Source organism: Cariama cristata, unplaced genomic scaffold (assembly GCF_000690535.1).
Source record: "Cariama cristata isolate BGI_N322 unplaced genomic scaffold, ASM69053v1 scaffold17858, whole genome shotgun sequence".
Taxonomy (NCBI): Eukaryota; Metazoa; Chordata; class Aves; order Cariamiformes; family Cariamidae; genus Cariama; species Cariama cristata.
This window is the reverse complement of record NW_009629628.1, coordinates 1-18,358: the sequence shown is the minus strand read 5'-3', so window position 1 is coordinate 18,358 and position 18,358 is coordinate 1. Positions and strand designations below refer to the sequence as shown.

The following is an 18,358-nucleotide window of genomic DNA, read 5'->3' as shown; positions in this document are numbered from 1 at the left end:
ATTCCTATTCAAATTCTTTATTCTTTTCCTGTGTTTCATCCTTTTCACTGCTGGGTCTTTCATTGTTATTTTGAACCTTGGGCAAAATTATTTTCAAACGCTGGCTCTTGTTCAGTTCCCTCTTACCTGACTTTTTTTTTTTTTTAATACACATCAATGAGATCTGCTGATGTTGGGTGAAGAGCCAGGAAAATAAAAATCAAAGTTGCCTCCGAGGATCCTTCTCTTCCTTATTTGTTGATTCAAACTTTCCAGCTTAATTGGTCTCTCCTTTATTCCTCGTTGCCAGTGACCTTATAAAGCCTCAATGAAAGCGATCATTTTCATTGTTTCTAGTGTTTTGTTGCTAAATTGTTCATTAATTTACAGTGAAGGACTGATATATTATACCCGCCTTCCCCATACTTCCCCTTTAGTGTTGCCTTGATCTACTGAAGAGCAGCATTACCTTTAAGGGTTTTCTTTTGAAAAAAAAACCAACTTAAATTGCAATTTATTTTTTTTTTTTGCTGAGATGAATGTTGCATTATTCTGAGTAAGTGAAAACTGTGGATGAAATCTTGATATTTAATAATGTAATGCCAGAACCTCATGGCATAGTTTAGTAGCTAGACCAATATTTAAACTGTTGAGCAACATTATTGCTCTACTAAACCTCGTCATTTCACACATCTCTCTGCAAGACCTGCTTTTGCCTCAGGGTGTAAATGTAAGATGAGATTTTATTATAAATCTCGTGGATTAGGTACACAGGAACCACATTGGTTGACATTGGCTTTGATATATATGAGCAAAAGTTTATATAGTCATTTTTTGATATGTTTCCATTCTAAAAGTTAATTAACTGATAAGATATAACCCTGGAGCACGGGTCTTCAAATAGGACAAGACAAAGGTTTAAAGAGAAATTGAGACAAAGGTCTGACACAATGAATGTCTAGATGATCTAGAAAAGGCAAAATACCAATGCGGTGTTTTAGAGAATCTCTCAGTTCTGTGTAGCCATACAGTCTTAATTTATTTGGCCATGCCATGTCAAACTTACTCATAGAAACAAATTACACTGAATTCGTGGTGTGCTGTATTTATACTTTCATTATAGCAACAGTAAGAGTTAGTTTCCCAACTACAGCACATTTGTATGGAAAATTCTCTTTCCTTTGGGCTTCTGATGAATTAAAAAGCTGCTATTTACTGTTTCTTTGAAATACACACTTGAAATTCCAAATACAAGTTCTCTCTTCTGAAAAGGAAATGTGATGTGAATCTTGATGCATTTTCAAAGTATTGAGTTGATTTTGCATTGAATTTTATTTCCTAAATAACTTATTCTAAAATGTAAGAAGTAATTACCACTTGGGGAAATTTTGGAAGAGTACCTTTACTTGGTTTTAAGGGAAATGATAGTGCTGGGCATAACTGACCATAGTCTTTGTTCCCTCTCCAGGGAAGAGAGGGTCGGTTGTTCCTCTGAGCTTCGGGTCACTGAGGCAGCCTCAGGTCTGGGTCAATGATGTCCTCCTTAATGATGCCCTCCATGGCTGGTGTGGACCTGCCTCTCCAGAGGTGAGCATAGGTCCTGTTGCTGTGTGTGGACACTGAGGGCTTCTCAGAGGTGTGGAGAATATTTCTTTTCTTACAGGAGGAGGAAGCTGATGATACATACTTGTGGCTCAGCCACTTTCAAATGAGCCAGGAGAGGCATGCGAAGGATATGTAGAAGGAAGTGGCGAGTCTACTGTTGTAGCACTGGCAGAATATGAACAGTCAGCTTCCTCAGAGGTGCCATCAGGTTACTGCTTCTTTTCTATGTTTTCATGGGCTCTTGTTTTCCTGATTTTTTTTTTTTTTTAAAGAATATTTTTTAAGAAGTCAGAAAAAAAAAACCATAAACCACTTCTGTAAAATTTTATTCCAAGTTACTTTCCGAAGATGATCTTCCTCTGCTTTAAGTGCTCCTCACTTGAAGCATGATGTTGTCTGATCTTGTAATGACAGTTGGCAGAAAACCTTCTCCATCAAGAAAGATTCACACACAGAGCAATTTTGTGGTAGAAACTGCTCTGAGCTCCAGCAAAGATGAACAAAACTTCACAGGTGAAAGGGGGTGTAAGATGAGAATCAAAATGGTGATTTATTATAGCCAAGATTACAATGGTTTGTACTGGAAAGACTGTAATATAAGAAAATGTAGCATAGTATCCCAGTCAGCTCTATCCCAAGGTTAGCTGGAATGAAGCATATGAAGAATAGCTAAAAATACTAATAATCTTCCAGCGGGGTAGAAAGTATTTCTAGGTCTGATGCAATTTACTTTGTTGTATTAATTTGTTTTTATTGCATTTGATTGGGTTTTTGGTTAAACAAAACATAAATTATATCATCTGAACCAATGGTAAGGAAATCACAATAGAGAACTTTTTGTGTCCAAATATTGTATCTGTTATACGTGAACGATCCTATAGTGATCAGTCAGTGTTTGGATTGTGTAATTGCTTTAGAAACAAATGCTTGCAAACAAATGTTTCACTCATAGATAGTAAACAGTAAGTGTAGTAGGATCTGTTCTTGTCCTATGGGAATAAATGTGAGTTTTCCCTTTGTTTCAGCAGGAACACAATCCACTTTATAATCCCCACTCCGTTGTAACAATTTAATGCAAATTTAAGAATAGCAGCAACTGAATACGAAATGTTTCTTTTTTTTCTGCCTATAAGAAAGGAAGAGAAGATCGTTGTAAGAAAAACATGACGTACTGTAAGATTATCTCCCTTTGCATCTTCTCTGATCTTTTCCCTTGTTTTTAAGAGACTAGAAGGGCAAAGCAAATAGTCCCTTTAGATCTGTTAGCTTCAAAAGAAGAGTAAAAAGGAATGTACTAGCAGTGAGAATGGTCTGAACAACAAACATAAGGAAAGATGAGTGTAATTATTTTTATTATTCTTAAGAGGCAAACCTATTGGAACTCCTTCGCTCACACAAAAAAGGTTCGTTTAACGTGACCCAGGGGAATACCAATTCTTATGGGAATCAGAGTCTTTTATATGTGCTATATAGAAATATATCCTTCAGTATCTTGGGCTGTTAGTCTCTTCTGGGGAATTTAGGTTTGTGGGTTTTTTTTTTTATAAGTCTTTTTTTCCTGTGTTTTTTTTTTTTTATAAGTCTTTTTTTCCTGCGAAGAAAGGATGCCCTGAGGTAGAGTTTCTGTAGAACACTTTTTCTCCGCACACTAGGAATGTTGAGGAAGAAGTATGAAAAGCCTTTCTGTGTGCGTAATTTATACATTATGTATACATGTATGGAACTCCCACACATCAGAGTGTGACTTTGCTCTTACTGGGATTCAAATCTGTGTACTTAGGTTTCACACTGGGCAAATCTCCTGAAAGGCCCCAAACATTTGATTTCTCAAGGTTGTGCGTGGGAAATTTTTCACGATTTCTTTCTGCCTCTCTCACCTTTAATCTAAGTACAGTGTCTTTACTGTACTTAAACTGTGCTGACCCTTCAATGTCAAGTACAGTATCTTTATTTTGTCTCACGAGGTAAACAATATTGTATGATGTCTGAAAGACACTTAATTTAGATAACATGAATTATTTGACTATGCATTTTTATTAGCTTCGGTCAAAGTAGATTTAGTTGTTCTAAATCTAGCCGTTTAGGCTGGAGATGAGTAGCCAGACTTCAGACCTCAAAGCATTTAGTATTCTTATCTGTTCTTTACTGTAGAAAAGTGATAGTTGAAGTGGAAGGTTTTATGCAGGACCATATCTACAAAATCCATTGGTACTTTAGAAAAATTTAACAGCAGTTTCTATGAGTGGAATATAAAAAGTGATGAGGCAGTTTCCAAATTTCCATGTTACTACTTTCTGAATTGAGTTTTGGGCTTTGATAAAGATGACGAGTCCGTATGCTGTAAAATGCCATAGTGGTCTGAATTCTGGAAAAGTATGGTTGATTAAAAATATGAATAAATGGAGGAGACCATATTCTGGTCTTATTTTACACCAATCCAAATCTGCATATCTTTAGTTAGGTGCAATGGTATAAACAGCATTATGGTGGCAGTACTGTCAGGGAGGAATTGACTATTTCAGACAAACTTTATTCTCCCTTGAATGTTAGCTGTGTGGCCAGGCAGTGAGCAAATACAAATTTTGGAGAAAATGCGGTCAATCCACCCCAGCGGACAACAGGCTGCCACACAAGTCCTTTTTGTAATGAGGAGATCTGTGCAATGGCAGGGTAATTTTTGCTGTCTTACTTGGGGCTTTGGAGCATGCCTGATAGGAGAGAGTTTGGGCATTAACAGAATTAACTGGGGGAGGAGGAGAACAGGAGGTGAGAGCAGGAGGCATCAGGATGAGTTGAAAAGTTATTGAAGGGCCTATATATGTCCACTGTGGCTGAGGAGGAAGGATAGATTAAAATCTTTAGGTGTTACCTTAGACCATAATGTTTTAAATAAAATGTTGGGGGAGTTGTAAATGTGTCAGTGTGTTAGTGGTATGTTCTGGATTTAGTATCAGTGCTTCACTGTAAAGGAATAGATGGAGTGAAATGGCAGAGTGCCTGCCTTCCAGAGCAAGATTTTCAAATGTATTTTCGTAAACCAACATAATTCAACGTTTTTGAATGCCCAGTTATCTGAAAGGTGTTACAAGTGGATAATTTTATCACACTCAATACCAAAAAAAATTCAGATTGAAATGGACATTTGGCTGGACAAGTTTACAGGGCTGTCTTCTGAGACCTTGCTAAGGTTGGGTTTGCCATGTGAGTTGGCTGTAGTGTTGAGCGCTCTACTGCTGTCATGAAAGACGACCATCAGGTGCTACCAGAAACTGGACCTGGCTGGAATAAAACAGGCTGCATGAGATTTTAAGTTCATTCAACTGTCACTAAAAACACTGGCCAGTGAATGTATAACTTAGGCAGAGCTTTCAAAAGAAAGTCGGTGCTTTCTTAATCCGCTAAGTGATTTTCCAACTTGAGTTACTAGAAGTATTGTAAATGTTGTGTTTGTTTTCCATTTTCTCTCTCTTGTGTTGTTTGGCATGTTTGATTCTCTTTATTTACTGCCGTCTCAATGTGTCAATATATAACAGGATATCTTAGTTTTATTTTCAAGTTGTGCGATAAATAATTCATCTTAAATATAACTTGATGATAGGTGCTACAAATAAATTGAACTCGAGTAATTTTAGTAATTGTGGACCACAGAAAGAAGAAGAAAAAGGAAGCGTATTTTTGTATTTTGTTATGTTCCCTGAAAGGAGCAGAACCATAATTTCTATCATTAATCATCTAATGCACTTCCATTGATTTTCTTTTTAATAGAAAATGAAAGTAAAAGCAATTCGAAACCTATAATAATGTTAGAAAAAAAGGGAAAAATTGTGAAAGATTCCTTAGACTGATTGCATAACATAGAAGCACTCAGATTGCAATTATGCTATGGCCAAAGTAAATTTGAAACATTAAAAAATCATATTATTTTGTCTTTCTAGCCAGGCAGAGTGTGAACCACTTGCAATAAGAAAACACTTATATTAAAATGAAAATTGTGCTAGACATTAATGTGTCAATCCCATATTCTGCATTCAGTGTGTGGGTGGGGGGGAAGAATGGGCTTTATAGCAATATATTTCCTACTTCTCCTTAAACAGTGGGCAGTCTTCGTTCACAGCTAAGGAAGAATTAAAACATCGGGTGACATAGCTTGGCAAAAATGACATGTACAGGCCAGCTCTTTCAGTGATTCAAATCATCTATTCCCAACCTCATCCATAGAGTACAATTTTTCTTTGATCCTTAAGAAGTTCAGTCTTCGTTCACAGCTAAGGAAGAATTAAAACATCGGGTGACATAGCTTGGCAAAAATGACATGTACAGGCCAGTTCTTTCAGTGATTCAAATCATCTATTCCCAACCTCATCCGTAAGGATCAAAGAAAAATTGTACTCTAAGAAGTTGTCTTAAAATGGAACAGAGGTGGGTCCAGTTTAAGGCATTAAAGGACAGAGGTCAGCCTGGGCTGATTTCACTGGTTTTAACTTGCAGCCCTGGACACAGGTAATCCCTTTCAGACAAACTGCTCCGTTCTCATGCTTGAGCTGTGGTGTTGGCTGAGAGGCTCTGAGCCATGAAGAGTGAACGGTGTGGGAGGGACGTGAGCCTCTGGTACGCAGACCTTGTGTACCGACCTCTTTATCCCTTTCCATCTGGTGAACGCTGATGACATGTAGCCACAGGGAAAGCTCCGCGGTTGGGTCAGACACATGCACGTGGGGACGGCTGCCCCGGCGTGGACACGGCTGTGGCTGTGCTGGAGGTGGCCTCCCACCAGGCTGAGCCCCCCCGAAGGCTGCGGCTAGGGCTCTCTTTCTTCTGAGGCCCATGTACGTGTCTTATTGTGGGAAGGATGCAGAGGGAAACCAACCCAAACTGTGCAGCTAAAACATGAACCTTTAACTTGAGAAGGATCTTCATGGTTCTGCATGCATTTTTTTTCTTCTAATTCTATCCCAAACTTCTCCCCTTTCCCCTGTTGCAGTCTCTTCTCCATGCTAATGCTCTGGGCCCAACTTTTGTGCCCAACTCTTCGCTGACCCCTTTTCATGCAAATCATTCCAGTTGCTTTCCTTTATCTTTTCGGTTAGTATTTACCATCTTTATTGCTTCCCAACCTCATCTGGGGCTCCTCTTGTTTGTTTATAGAGCACATTGCTTGGGGTCTGTGTTTATTCAGCGCTCTGTTTGCTCGGTGGCATTTGCTAGCCCTTTAGCACTACTGTCAATATCATTAATAATTACAAAATGGGAAACTGGTGATCTCAGAGCCAGTTTCCCTGCTGCATAACTAGTTGTTCCAGCTCTTCCTCAGTTATTTTTGCTAGATTTGTGTCTGCGATGTCCTTCCTGGCATAATTTGTTCTTTTTCTTGGACTCATTTTTAATGATTGTCTTATGGTTTGCTTCTCTTAAGTCCGGACTTCGGACACACTTTGTTGCAGGGAGTGCTACTGCATACACGGAGGGAGGTCACTGTGGTGAACTTAAGCGTATACAGAATCAAGGCCTTAGACTTAAACCTGATTCTCAGCAAAGCCTTATCTTATGTCTTCTATTATGTCGGCTTCTGGTCTCCTTCTGTAATGAGAGGTTGAATTAACATACCAAGAATAGCATAAATGTTCCGCCTGGGATTTTGGAGAAACTTGTCCTAAGTATGAAGGAGAATCAATATAAAAAATAAATAAGGTCATCATGAGTTAGGAGACTGTGCTTATAGTCAGCAAGTCTGGATCCTTAAAGTTATTTTCTTGGGTTTTTTTCTGATGCATTATCCCTGAACTCCTTTTTCACTTATCGTTAGTGATATGTGTAAGGAATGATATGTTATCTTATTACATTGAGGGGTAATGAGAATAATTATGCAACACAAAATGAGAGTTTTTCTGAACAATGAGAAGGTAAACAGCTGCATTAAAATAATTCCATTGACTTTGTATGCTGGCTTTGAATTTGAATTTTTCACACATTCTGAGAATTTGGAGCTGTAGAAGATTACTACATTATCGCATCTACATCTTTTGTCTAGCCTCATAAGTCATCCCGTTGTTCTTGTACTAAGTCCAGCCACTTGATTTACACTACCGCATAGCTTTAGTTTTAGTGTTTGGCCTGAATGTACCTTCCTGGAATTATCACTCGTTGTTTTCAGATGTTCTAATGACATTTAGTTCCAGAGTTTTGAAACCAGTCATTTAGGTTTCCCAAATTGAAATGCCATGGTACAATACAATTTTACTGTTGGTAGTTGATGTTCTCACTCTTGAGCTTTTTACCCTTTGGAAACTGTTGAAATGCATTTTTAAAGGAGAATTGATTATGACTTTGGTAAATGAATATGATTACCAAGCTGTCTGTAATTGGATTTTTACTTACTTATGTTATGTCTCCTTATTGGATGCAATGCTATGCCTGTAATATTTCTTTCTCAATACACTCCTTTTGTTAGGACTATCTGTAGAGCTGTTCAGTCAGGCATGTGCCCACTGGGAGCACTTGAGTTCCTCGAGTTTGATGCTGACATGCTGCTTTGGTGGTGATGTAACGTCATGATCCCAGAGGTCTCTTCCAACCTAATCGATTCTGTGATTCAATCCATCTGCAATTTGACAGCACACAAACATTTGATTTCACCATGTAAAAGTTTGTAGAAGAAATGTCTGCTATTTACTTTTAATTTGAGATAAATGTAGTTAAAGAATATAGCTTCCATATGCTTCTGCATGCCATATGCTAAGATGATGGCTTACAAACATACTCTTGTTGTGTAAGTGTAAAACCAGAAGACAGAGGCTGACATACTGAATATCCCACTAGCAGTCCTTGTTCAGTATCCCGACAGGACCCCGCACCAGCAAAAGGGGAAATTTCCTCGCCAAGCTGTACATTTAACACTTGACTTTTATGCCTTGAAGCAAAGTGGTTGCATCTGCAGCTCTTTTCATTGCTCATGTTAGTCGCTAGCTTTTGTTGGCAGCTTAATGAGTGTACCCACACTGTCTGTTAAATAATTCCAGCCCTGCCCTGAAAAAAAATAATTTTCTTTTAACATTTTAAACCTGATTACCTTTCAATTTAATTCATGATCTTGTTTTTATTGTTACGAGAGAAGGTGTACTTTTTTTTGGTGCCAGACGTTGTTTGATATCAACAGAACTGCATTAAATTGTCATCCCGCAGCTTGACCCCAAGTGTTTAATTCCAGTTCGGTGGCATTGACTGGTAATAATAAGAAAGAATAGCGAGAGTTCAAAAGGAAATCCTGCATTGCCCCTCTTCGTGGGAATCAATATTATACTTTGAAACTGTTTAGCTGGCAGTGTTCCCTTATTAGCTGTTTCTATTTGTATGTTTGTGTCCTTTTTAAATGCTGCAGAGAATGTAGAAATCACACATTATGTCTAGGAGGGATTTATTGTTACTATGTGATTGATTGATTGATTGATTGATTTTCCCCTTGGTGCATAGGGCTGCAAATGGGCTGCATTTGCCCTCTGGTGGTATCCCACTTGAAAAAACCAAGGAGATGTTGACATAGCAGAAAAGGCTTTGCGGTATGAGTTTATTTAAAAGCATTGTGACAGAACTGAGGATTACGGGGAAATATTTTTTTATGCAACATAAACCACACGTGAGCCAAACCAATCACTAGTTTGAAACCACCGAGGATAAATAATTTTACTAACTTTCCTGAAGGTCCACTGAGAACAGATTCGTTCTCATAAAAATATTTTTCTCTTAAAAAAAAAATAAAATTCTCTTAAAAGTTAAAACTAACTTAACTGGGAAATAAGTTTGCAGCAGGCAGAAATGGAGCGACCAGTTCCTGAACGAACCACTGGAGCGGATCTGCTGCTTCATGTCTGGCCCTTCTCAATCCATTAAAATGCCCTAATGGGCTTTTGTTTTATTATTCAATTTATTTTAGCAGTTTATGCTGTTCACATCAAGCATAGTTGTAAGCATGTAGCAGAAATCCTGCCGTTTCTTAGGACTGACGTGCTGTAAAGATCAGGCCCATTAAGCTCAGGCTTTTGGAGATAGTTCAGTTCAAACTGAAGAAGTCATGCATTGGCATCGTCTTTGAAGATGTTTGCAGACTCTTGAGTGGAAATGAATTGCCTCCTAATGCGACTGAAATGCACAGTACTGCTTAGGCCAATCCAAGGAGGTGTGGGGTTTTGGGGTGTGAGGGTACCAGATGTTCATGGCTGGTGTTTTATTTTGAGCGTGTAAAACAAGAAGTGCCTCCTCTCCCAGCAAAGTGACGCAGCTGCCAGTTGGGTCACCATAGAGGGGCTCATCTGGGCCCACCAGTTTGGTAAAAACACCGTTGGCATTGATAAGTGCAAAAGTCAAGGAGAGCGGGAAGCAAATGGAATTGTTTGTTCTTAGGTAGTATTTTGGGTATGAAAAAGCTTTTTGGATTCCTTGCTCTTTGGCTGCTGCCTTCTCTCCTTGCTGACACTGAGGCTTTGTTGCTCTGTCAGGAATGACTGGACTCAGTTACCAGGATCTGCACTTATAAAATTCCTAAAGAAGAGAAGCGAAGCAATTCTATACTTTCAACCACCTGCCTGTCCCTAATCATCTCATATGAGATCCTCTTCCTCCCCTCCTTTCGATCTTATGTCTCTTGCTAGATTATCCATTCTTTTTTCTTCTTTTCAGCTCCTTGTCTCCATGCTTATGCATAATCCACTACATTATTTGTTGTTTTAATTTAAGTTTTCTCTACCCATTTTTACTATTGCCACTGATTTCTTTAAGCTCCATGATCTCTGTCAAATACTTGCCCTGATTTCACATGTCCTTATATATCCACCACTTTTGGCATCTAAATAGGCTCAACGAACTCAGTGAATTATTTGTATGCTTAAAATTAAGGACATTAGTGCAGAAAACTGGGCCATTAGATAATAACTCATTGCAGCATGGAGTGTCTGGTTTAAGATCGATATTTAGAAGTTCCAGCACTTGTGCTGCCATTAATAAATGTCAGGAATGAATTGTGGTCTTCTGTCAGATAATAGTAAACATTGCAACATGATGGTTTATTATGCAATTGCAAATATTACTTCATGGGGCTGGCAGCGTAGGATATTGTTTGCTTCCCTGCAGACGCTAGTGGTTGTAGCGATGCTGAGAAGATGGTTTGCATACGCATGGCCATACTTCACGTGGACCTGTTTGTGTTGCCAAATCTTTGGTGTCCTTGCTGAAGGTAATGAGGCTACACAGACCTTGGGCATCAGACTCTATTACTTGTTTAACCTTCCTGAAGAGGGCAATTACCCCGCTTTCCCATACAGAGCGGTGACCTCTGTCCTCTCACTCTCGTAATTGAGAAGGGGAATGTCTCCGAGTTTCTGACTGCCGGAGCTGAGAGATAGGAAGGGTCACAAGGATTGAAATTGAAAGGCAAGGATCAGCAATTTAGAGGTAGTTATTAATATGCTGATTTACTGTCACTTGAGTCTAAACAGACCTTTAACAATTGCTTGCCTTTTGCACACTCTTCAAAATGCTGATTTTTTCCTTAGAAATCTAATTACATTTTAATAAGATATTTTTTATTTCCAGGTGGTTGCTAGCCCATCCCTTGCTCCCGTACAGTACTGTAGTTAAAAACCAAAAATCGTGTGTATTCATTGCAAAGTTAAGCCCCAGTAAATCCTTTAACTGTAAGAAAAGAGAGAGTTACTTTTCCCTTTTTCTTCATGTGCTCCTAGTTACATTAAGTGCTGGCAACAAGGAAAAATATATGCAGCCTCAAAAAAATGAATTATTTAGGAATCTCCATAAAATAATATCACAGGTTATTAAAGTTAAGTAATAAAATCTGGATTAAATCATTTCATCTTCTGTAGTTTTATGATACACTGTGTGGACTTGCCTGAAATCAGAGCGCCTGACATGACTAAACTCTTGTGGCCAAATTCAATTCGGAACTCTGACCCTGACCTTATTACTTTAATCATCACGACCTATCTTTGCTTTGGTTAACATACAAGGTAGGATATAAATAGCTTATAATCTTGGAGATTTTGTGAAAATTAATTGTTACTATTGAAATTAAAGACTACATGATGTGCAGGCTATTTTTATTTATTATAATTACTTATTATTAATTCACTGAAACTTTAGCAAGTTTTATTATAGGTTCCTGTGACTCAGATTTATACATTAATACTTTTGTCCTCCATCATGGCTATACAGTGCCATTATCCACCCTGAAAAATTAATCATTATGATCCAAAAAAGAGCACGAGTGTTGAAGGAAAAGGACATGGACCTTAAATAAAACTGGGGAGAAATCAGTGCATCTAAGTCCTGGGCTGAGCTCTTGCAAACCCTGTTTGACTCTTGCCTGACCCCAAAGGCACCTATGTCCAAATTCAGAGACCTCAGCCCCAGGCCCTGTGCCTATTGTTTCCTATGGCCATGGTCCAGTCTTAGAAACCTGGTAAAGCTTTGGACAGAGGACCAGAGAAATGCATCACGTTTAAATGTGATAGTCCTGTGTGGGAAGGTAAAGCTTGGTACGTGTGCAGGGGCTCTGCCTCTGCCCATGTGTGAAGGCACTTCAGGTCAGATGGAGATCGGCAGAGTCACACTGTCCTCAGCTGAGACCTACAGAGCAATTGGGTTTTGTGGTTTTTTTCTGTTAATGGATCCATTCAGTGGTGCTCTTGTAGCAAGTTGTCGTGCACCATAAAAGCAGGCTTCTACTAAAGTGCAGTGGCTGCGACACCTTTCTATCATGGCTGCAGGCTGAAGGCTCGTGCCCTTCCTCCTAAGCATCTCTGTTTATGCAAGAGATTGAAAAGTTCATACGGCCAGAGAGCGGGAGAGCACAAGGGGTAGCACGATGTTTAGGGAACTCAGATTGGAGGGGGCAGACCTGGTGTTTGCACCTTGCTGCAAGAAGCATTTAGCTGTAGCATCTGCTACTCAGACAGTGCAGAGGTCACCACTCTGTATGGGAAAGCTGCTCAGGCAGTTGTTTCTTTTGTCTAAAATATGAAAAAGATGGCAGTTTTGGAGAAAGAAACTTTCTTTCATATTTTTGATTTTTTTTTTTTTCCCCACTTCGAAGCAGTTTCCACGGGTAGTGTGGGCATCACAGCTTGGCAATCCTGGCCTCAACTAAATGTGCTGTATGGCATGTAGCTGCAATATTGTATTTTTTTCTTGTTTGGTTGTACAGTGTATCATTGGTTAAACTGTTGCCCCAACTCTTAAAATGACTGCCACCTTGAGAATATTGAATTTATATCGTCATTTAGATAACACACTGCTCAAATAAGAATGTGTCTTTATGGTTTTATGAAGCTTCTCGCACATCTTTGAGTGATGCATGAATAATGACCTAAAAATAAATCAGCTTTATCCTATTAACCCAGGAGAATGAATCTCTCATAGAACACAAATACCGGCTGCAGAGAGTATAATACAATATATATAACAATGTAAAGATTTCTGTACCTTTACTTTTCAGCTGTTACATGCTTGTCGGAATACGACGACTCTGCCGATGTCGGTGACTGCATGCGGTGGGCAGGAGCTATGCCATCTCTTGTACAGGAGTGTCTCGTTCCCTGCAAAGATGACTGCACATTTACCCCCTGGTCTAAATTTACAGCATGCTTGTTTGACTGTGAATCAACTAGGAGTAGGAGACGGTCACTCACAGGTATAATCTTTTATAATATTTCTCTGATGGTGATACTTGTGAATAATGCTTCTCAGATGTTGGTGGACTGATGTTGGGGTTTTGGGAAAATCCAGACAGAATAGTGTTCGTCCTTCGTTGATTTTTGGTCTGATACTGATCATTGCCTGCTTTATGCACATGCATTTCAGCATGAGAATAGTGCAGAAAAACTTGATGGTGGAAAACCGTTTTTAGACCTAAAGCGAATAAAACAGGGACTATGCATTGTTCAGGTTTATCTGACCTATTAATCTAGGAAGCATGCAGCAAACATGTATACAAAAATAAAAATCAGTGTGATTTTCTGTTTGACTTGAAATCTGCATGAAATTTAAAGCTGGGAGTTTTGTGCTCAGCAGAATCCAATGGTTCAACAGGGCAAATTAATGCCATGAATAAAGAAAAATAGTGTCATTAAAACAGTTTTGTTTGATCTTTTATATATATTCATTAAACACGCTAATTCAAACCATTTCATGGAACAGTCTGCCATACTTGCTGTTGTGGTTTGTTATTAGGTTATTTGAATGCTGACCAAACTGAAAAGCTTTAAAACCCTGTAACATTAATAGTTTGGAGCTGCTTTTTTGTTAGGAGTTGTCTTCCTCCCCCCGCACACATAGCTAAATCAAATCAAAATGAATTATACTGTTGTCAGAAGGTTTACACGAAATTTACTGTCACTGTTATTCTGAACACTCACACCTTTTCATATTTCTGTGTTGTGTTTGAGAGCTATGGTGTAGCTGGCTTGAGTTTACTCTGTTAACAGAGGTGAAACTTCAAAGACTTCCACTATGGAGTAAAATACTAACATTGCTGTAAAAATTTCTGCTGTGATAATGCCTGGGAACTGAATGGCAGCAAAGTATGGTGGCTACCACTGCTCCTTTCTTCTAGACTCACTTGTGCCTGGCTGCATGGCTGTCGTGTTACTCAGTTTGTTACTGTTGGAATGATCCAAGTTTTTAGTAACTAACAATTACAGTACACAGACATAATGGCTTCAAGCTGCCATTCGTCAATATGGCTCATTAAAAGATAAAATTTCTCTTCTACATAAAAATAATTATTATACAATGCTCTGTTGTTTCTGCCAGAGAGCATATTCTAAAATGTTCTCTATATCAATGCCTGTACGTTTATAGTAGTAGAAATCCTTTATCCCTATCAGAATAATAGGTGCCTGATCTTATAGAAAAATATGTAAGAAAGAAGTGAATACTTACTTCCAGGTAGTTTTAAATCTGAATTGTCTTTACATACATCTGTGACCGTTATGCAACAGTATGGTCCTACCTATCCCCTTTCTTACTCCGTTCTACATCAGACATAGAACCATTCAAGTAAGTGGACCAAAAGTGGTTTCTGATATTCAGGTTTTGATGGCTCATCTCCTCTCCTGCACTGCGCTTGTGACCAAACACCATCTGGCTCTCTCATGAGACCTTGCTGGGTTCCCTTCCTCCTGCTGGGAAGCAGCTCATGGTCTCAGCCCGTGCCCAGCAAAGATGTCCTGAAAAGCAAGTGGTGAACATGCAGCGGGTGTCCCAAGTGGTGCACAAAACCACAGAGAGCAGCACGGAAGGACCAAATCAGACATCGGTTTTGGTTTTACCTTAGGTCAAGAGGGCAAGTTGATGAGATTAGTGTTTGACCTGTCTTCTTGACGTCTTGAAGCATCAAACCATGAAAGTTGGAGCTGGCCAAAAGTCTTGAAAAAATTTCATCCGTATGAACTCAGTCCAAAGATTTAAGGAAAGCACTGTTTGGGAAGTCCTCCATGCTGTTAAGACTCCTTTATCCATTTGTATTTCGTGTTTCTGTAAACGTGCATGAATTGTACTTCCTTGTTCAACACTGTGTGTGTCTATGCTCAAGTGAATGCTTCAGCTTCATTATAAGAGTTCATTAACAATGTCATTTAGTGGGAATCTGCTAATTGTTTGCTAAGTATTTGCTTGCCTCCCACTCAGTTTTTAATAGTATTATTCATTTCACTTTGTAAGTAATCATAGACTCTACATATAAAATTAGTCATTACTTAAGAAGTGAAAGACTTATTACAGAACATATCAAAATTCAAAGTCATTATAATGAAAACAGAGTTTTTAGGTAAGTCTCCAGTTAGTTACTAGAGTCAGTTAATTCGCAGTATTATGGATACAATGCATTTTCTGTAGGAAGGTGTATTTTTAATGTTTCATACAATTTTTGTGTACAGAATATACTACCTGTTAATATTTCATGTATATAGTATTTTTTAGTGTACAGAAATTTAATTTAAAAAAGAAAATACTATTTAATTGAAGCATTTGTGTCCTTGAAAATTTTGGCCGTGGTATTTTTAGTAGTAATTTCTGAAGCAGTCTGTGAAGATAATAAAAAATCACCATCACTAATTCTAAAACTACTTCTTTGTGAAGAGTATGGGGTGAATGTAACTTTTACTCTCAAAATAGGGCTTTCATAGCAACTTCAATAGAGGGAAGATTCCTACGAAACAGATGGCAGGGCAAGTTGGAAAAAAAGTGTGGTATAAGTGTGAGATTATTAGCATCCTCGCCTGTGCCTGATGTGCTTCACATAAGAATGGCAAAACATGGGCAAGTCCCAAATTCCCATGTTTACTAATATAATGCAGAACATACAGCTGTACGTATACAGAGTTTGTTGCTTCTGTCAGCTTGTCAAACATAAAATACTGGAAATGGCACTAGAGAGCTCCCAATCTATTTAAAGCCTTTTAAACCACTTTCCTTTAACTATGTGGAGTTATACCTCTTATACCTTACCTGAATTTGCTTATAAATATATATATAAATATAAAAAAATATAAAGATGTTGGCAGTATTTGATTTTTATCCCTTTGTACTGCCTAACTTTACATTCCCCGGAACTCTGGAAATACAATTTTGAAGGAGCTGGGGCTTGAAGGAGAGTGATATTAAGGGTCTGCGGTTGGTGCGGAAGGGTCTTCTCTTTGGAGGTGCATGTTCGTATGCAAACAAGGATTGATGGCAGCCGGCTTGTGCTCCTACTGACATGTGGTGAAATGACTTTTGATTCCAGACTAGAAAGAGGGTTCTTGGCTTATATAACTTATTTTTTTTTATTTTAGTATTGGGTTCTTGGGTTATATAACTTGTTTTTTTTATTTTAGTATCTTATTTGTGTGGAATGCCAAAGAGAAAACATTTATTTGGGGATCAAAGCTTTAAAAACTTTTTGCAGAAGTATTTTTAGCCTGTCCAAGATCCCCAAGGAACATGTTGAAGATGGGATACAGATGCGATCTGTTAGTGAAGATGAATTCTCCTGTTCTGCGCAGATGCCAAATGCAGAGACGTTCTTGAGCTCAGCCAGCGTGAGGATTGCTCCACGTCATGTTGGAGCCACGCCAAGAAAAGCATTGATTTTTATCTTTAGAGGCTGTATACAGACCTTTGTTCCCTGGAGCAGCTGTAGGGATGCAGGGGCATGAATTCTCTTCTTTATATTATCTCTCTTCTTATGCCTAGAAGTCCTCCAGGAACAGGGCATGGAGAGTGCAGTTGCAGAGAGCTGTACCACAGGTTTATATGAATGCTTCTGCTCCCTGAAGCTACTGAAAGATCTGTAAAGAGCCTTCTTTTAAAACCTGTTGAAGGAATAGAGCAAAAGAAAACATTAAACCAAATCTAACCGTTGAAATACTTTCCAGCCCTAATAATTTACTGAGGATTATCTTTTCTGTTTTCTCCAAAGTACAGTTCGTGTGCAGAGTGCATCTTTAACTAATTTGTAAAGTAGCCTCGAAGAAGAAGTTGTGGCTAATGTAGCATCCTCTGGAAGTTGTCCTGGCAACCATTGATTGCGATCAAATCGAGACAAAACAATCAATTTATTTTCATCAGATAATTAGAGAAAGATGATATTTTATAAAATTACAAAGCATTTTCTGGGCCAACCATTAGTAGAGTAAGACTGTACATCTTGCTCCTTGCCCTGCACATCAAGACAGTATTTCCAAGTTCTCTGGTTGCCCCTGGAGATAAATACATTGTCCTTGCACTCCACAGCACTGGCAGCAGCTAATAGATGCTTCAGAAACGTTCCTGGATATTAACATTCAGATTGTCTTGGTTCTAATGTGTTGAATTCATGCAAGTATAAGTAATATGACGTGTTGTTATCAAAAGTAGCAGATGTTAAGCTAACAAACAGATTTCTGTGGTTGGAACAGGGCGAAGCAGAAAACGAGACAAATGCCAGAATACAGAAGTTTATCCTCAAGTTGAAACAGAGCTGTGCCCCTGTGAGGTATTTACCTCCCAACCCCACGGAAATTGGTCTGACTGCATTATCGGAGGAGGTACATCCGAGCCACAGTTGGGAATGCGATCCCATGGAGACGCCAAGGAGTGTGGTGAGGGTGTACGACTGCGAGCTATTGCCTGTTACGATAAGACCGGCAGACTCGTGGAACCATCTCGCTGTAGCAGTTCGGGTAAGGAGATTTAAAAAAGTGCACAACATGTGTAAATAGCCCTGATACTAAGCACAGTTATCTACTCAACGGCTCACTGAAAAAGCTTTAAACTAGGTTTGAAGGGGGAAAGGGATAAAACCAGGCTTGCTAGAGATAAGCCTGGGGGTGGCACGCCAGCGTTTCAGGGATGGTGTGCTAGCAAGGTCCTTTGGTCTGCTCTCTCAGTGGAGGTAGGGGATGGAGATCCATGTAGTGGCAAAAATGCAGGGGTTATTGATGTGTTAGAAACCACGGGAGCACCTGAGAATGGTCACATAGGAATTAGGGCTTCTCCCCCCAAAACGGTGGCGGGATCAATAGCCCGACTGAAGTGCGTCTACACCAACGCACGCCGCATGGGCAACAAAGAGGATGAGCTGAAAGCCATTGTGCAGCAGGAGAACTGTGACATAGTTGCCATCACAAACATGGTGGGATGACTTGCGGAACTGGAGTGTTGCAATGGATGGCTATAAACTCTTTAGAAGGGATGGGCAAGAAAAGAGAGGTGATGGAGTTGCCCTGTATTTTAGGGAGTGTTTTGATTG

General features: G+C 39.1%; 1 protein-coding gene across 1 annotated transcript in view; it reads left to right on the top strand.

Moving 5' to 3' along the window:
* Positions 1–17,803, top strand: part of LOC104165587 (thrombospondin type-1 domain-containing protein 7B-like) — a 53,686-nt gene extending 35,883 nt beyond the window's left edge. Inside the window, exons 7-8 of the mRNA XM_009705249.1 lie at positions 13,085–13,279; positions 17,526–17,803. Of these exons, the coding sequence (XP_009703551.1) occupies positions 13,085–13,279; positions 17,526–17,803 (473 nt within the window). The remainder of the gene's footprint in view (positions 1–13,084; positions 13,280–17,525) is intronic.
* The last annotated feature ends 555 nt before the right edge of the window (positions 17,804–18,358 follow it).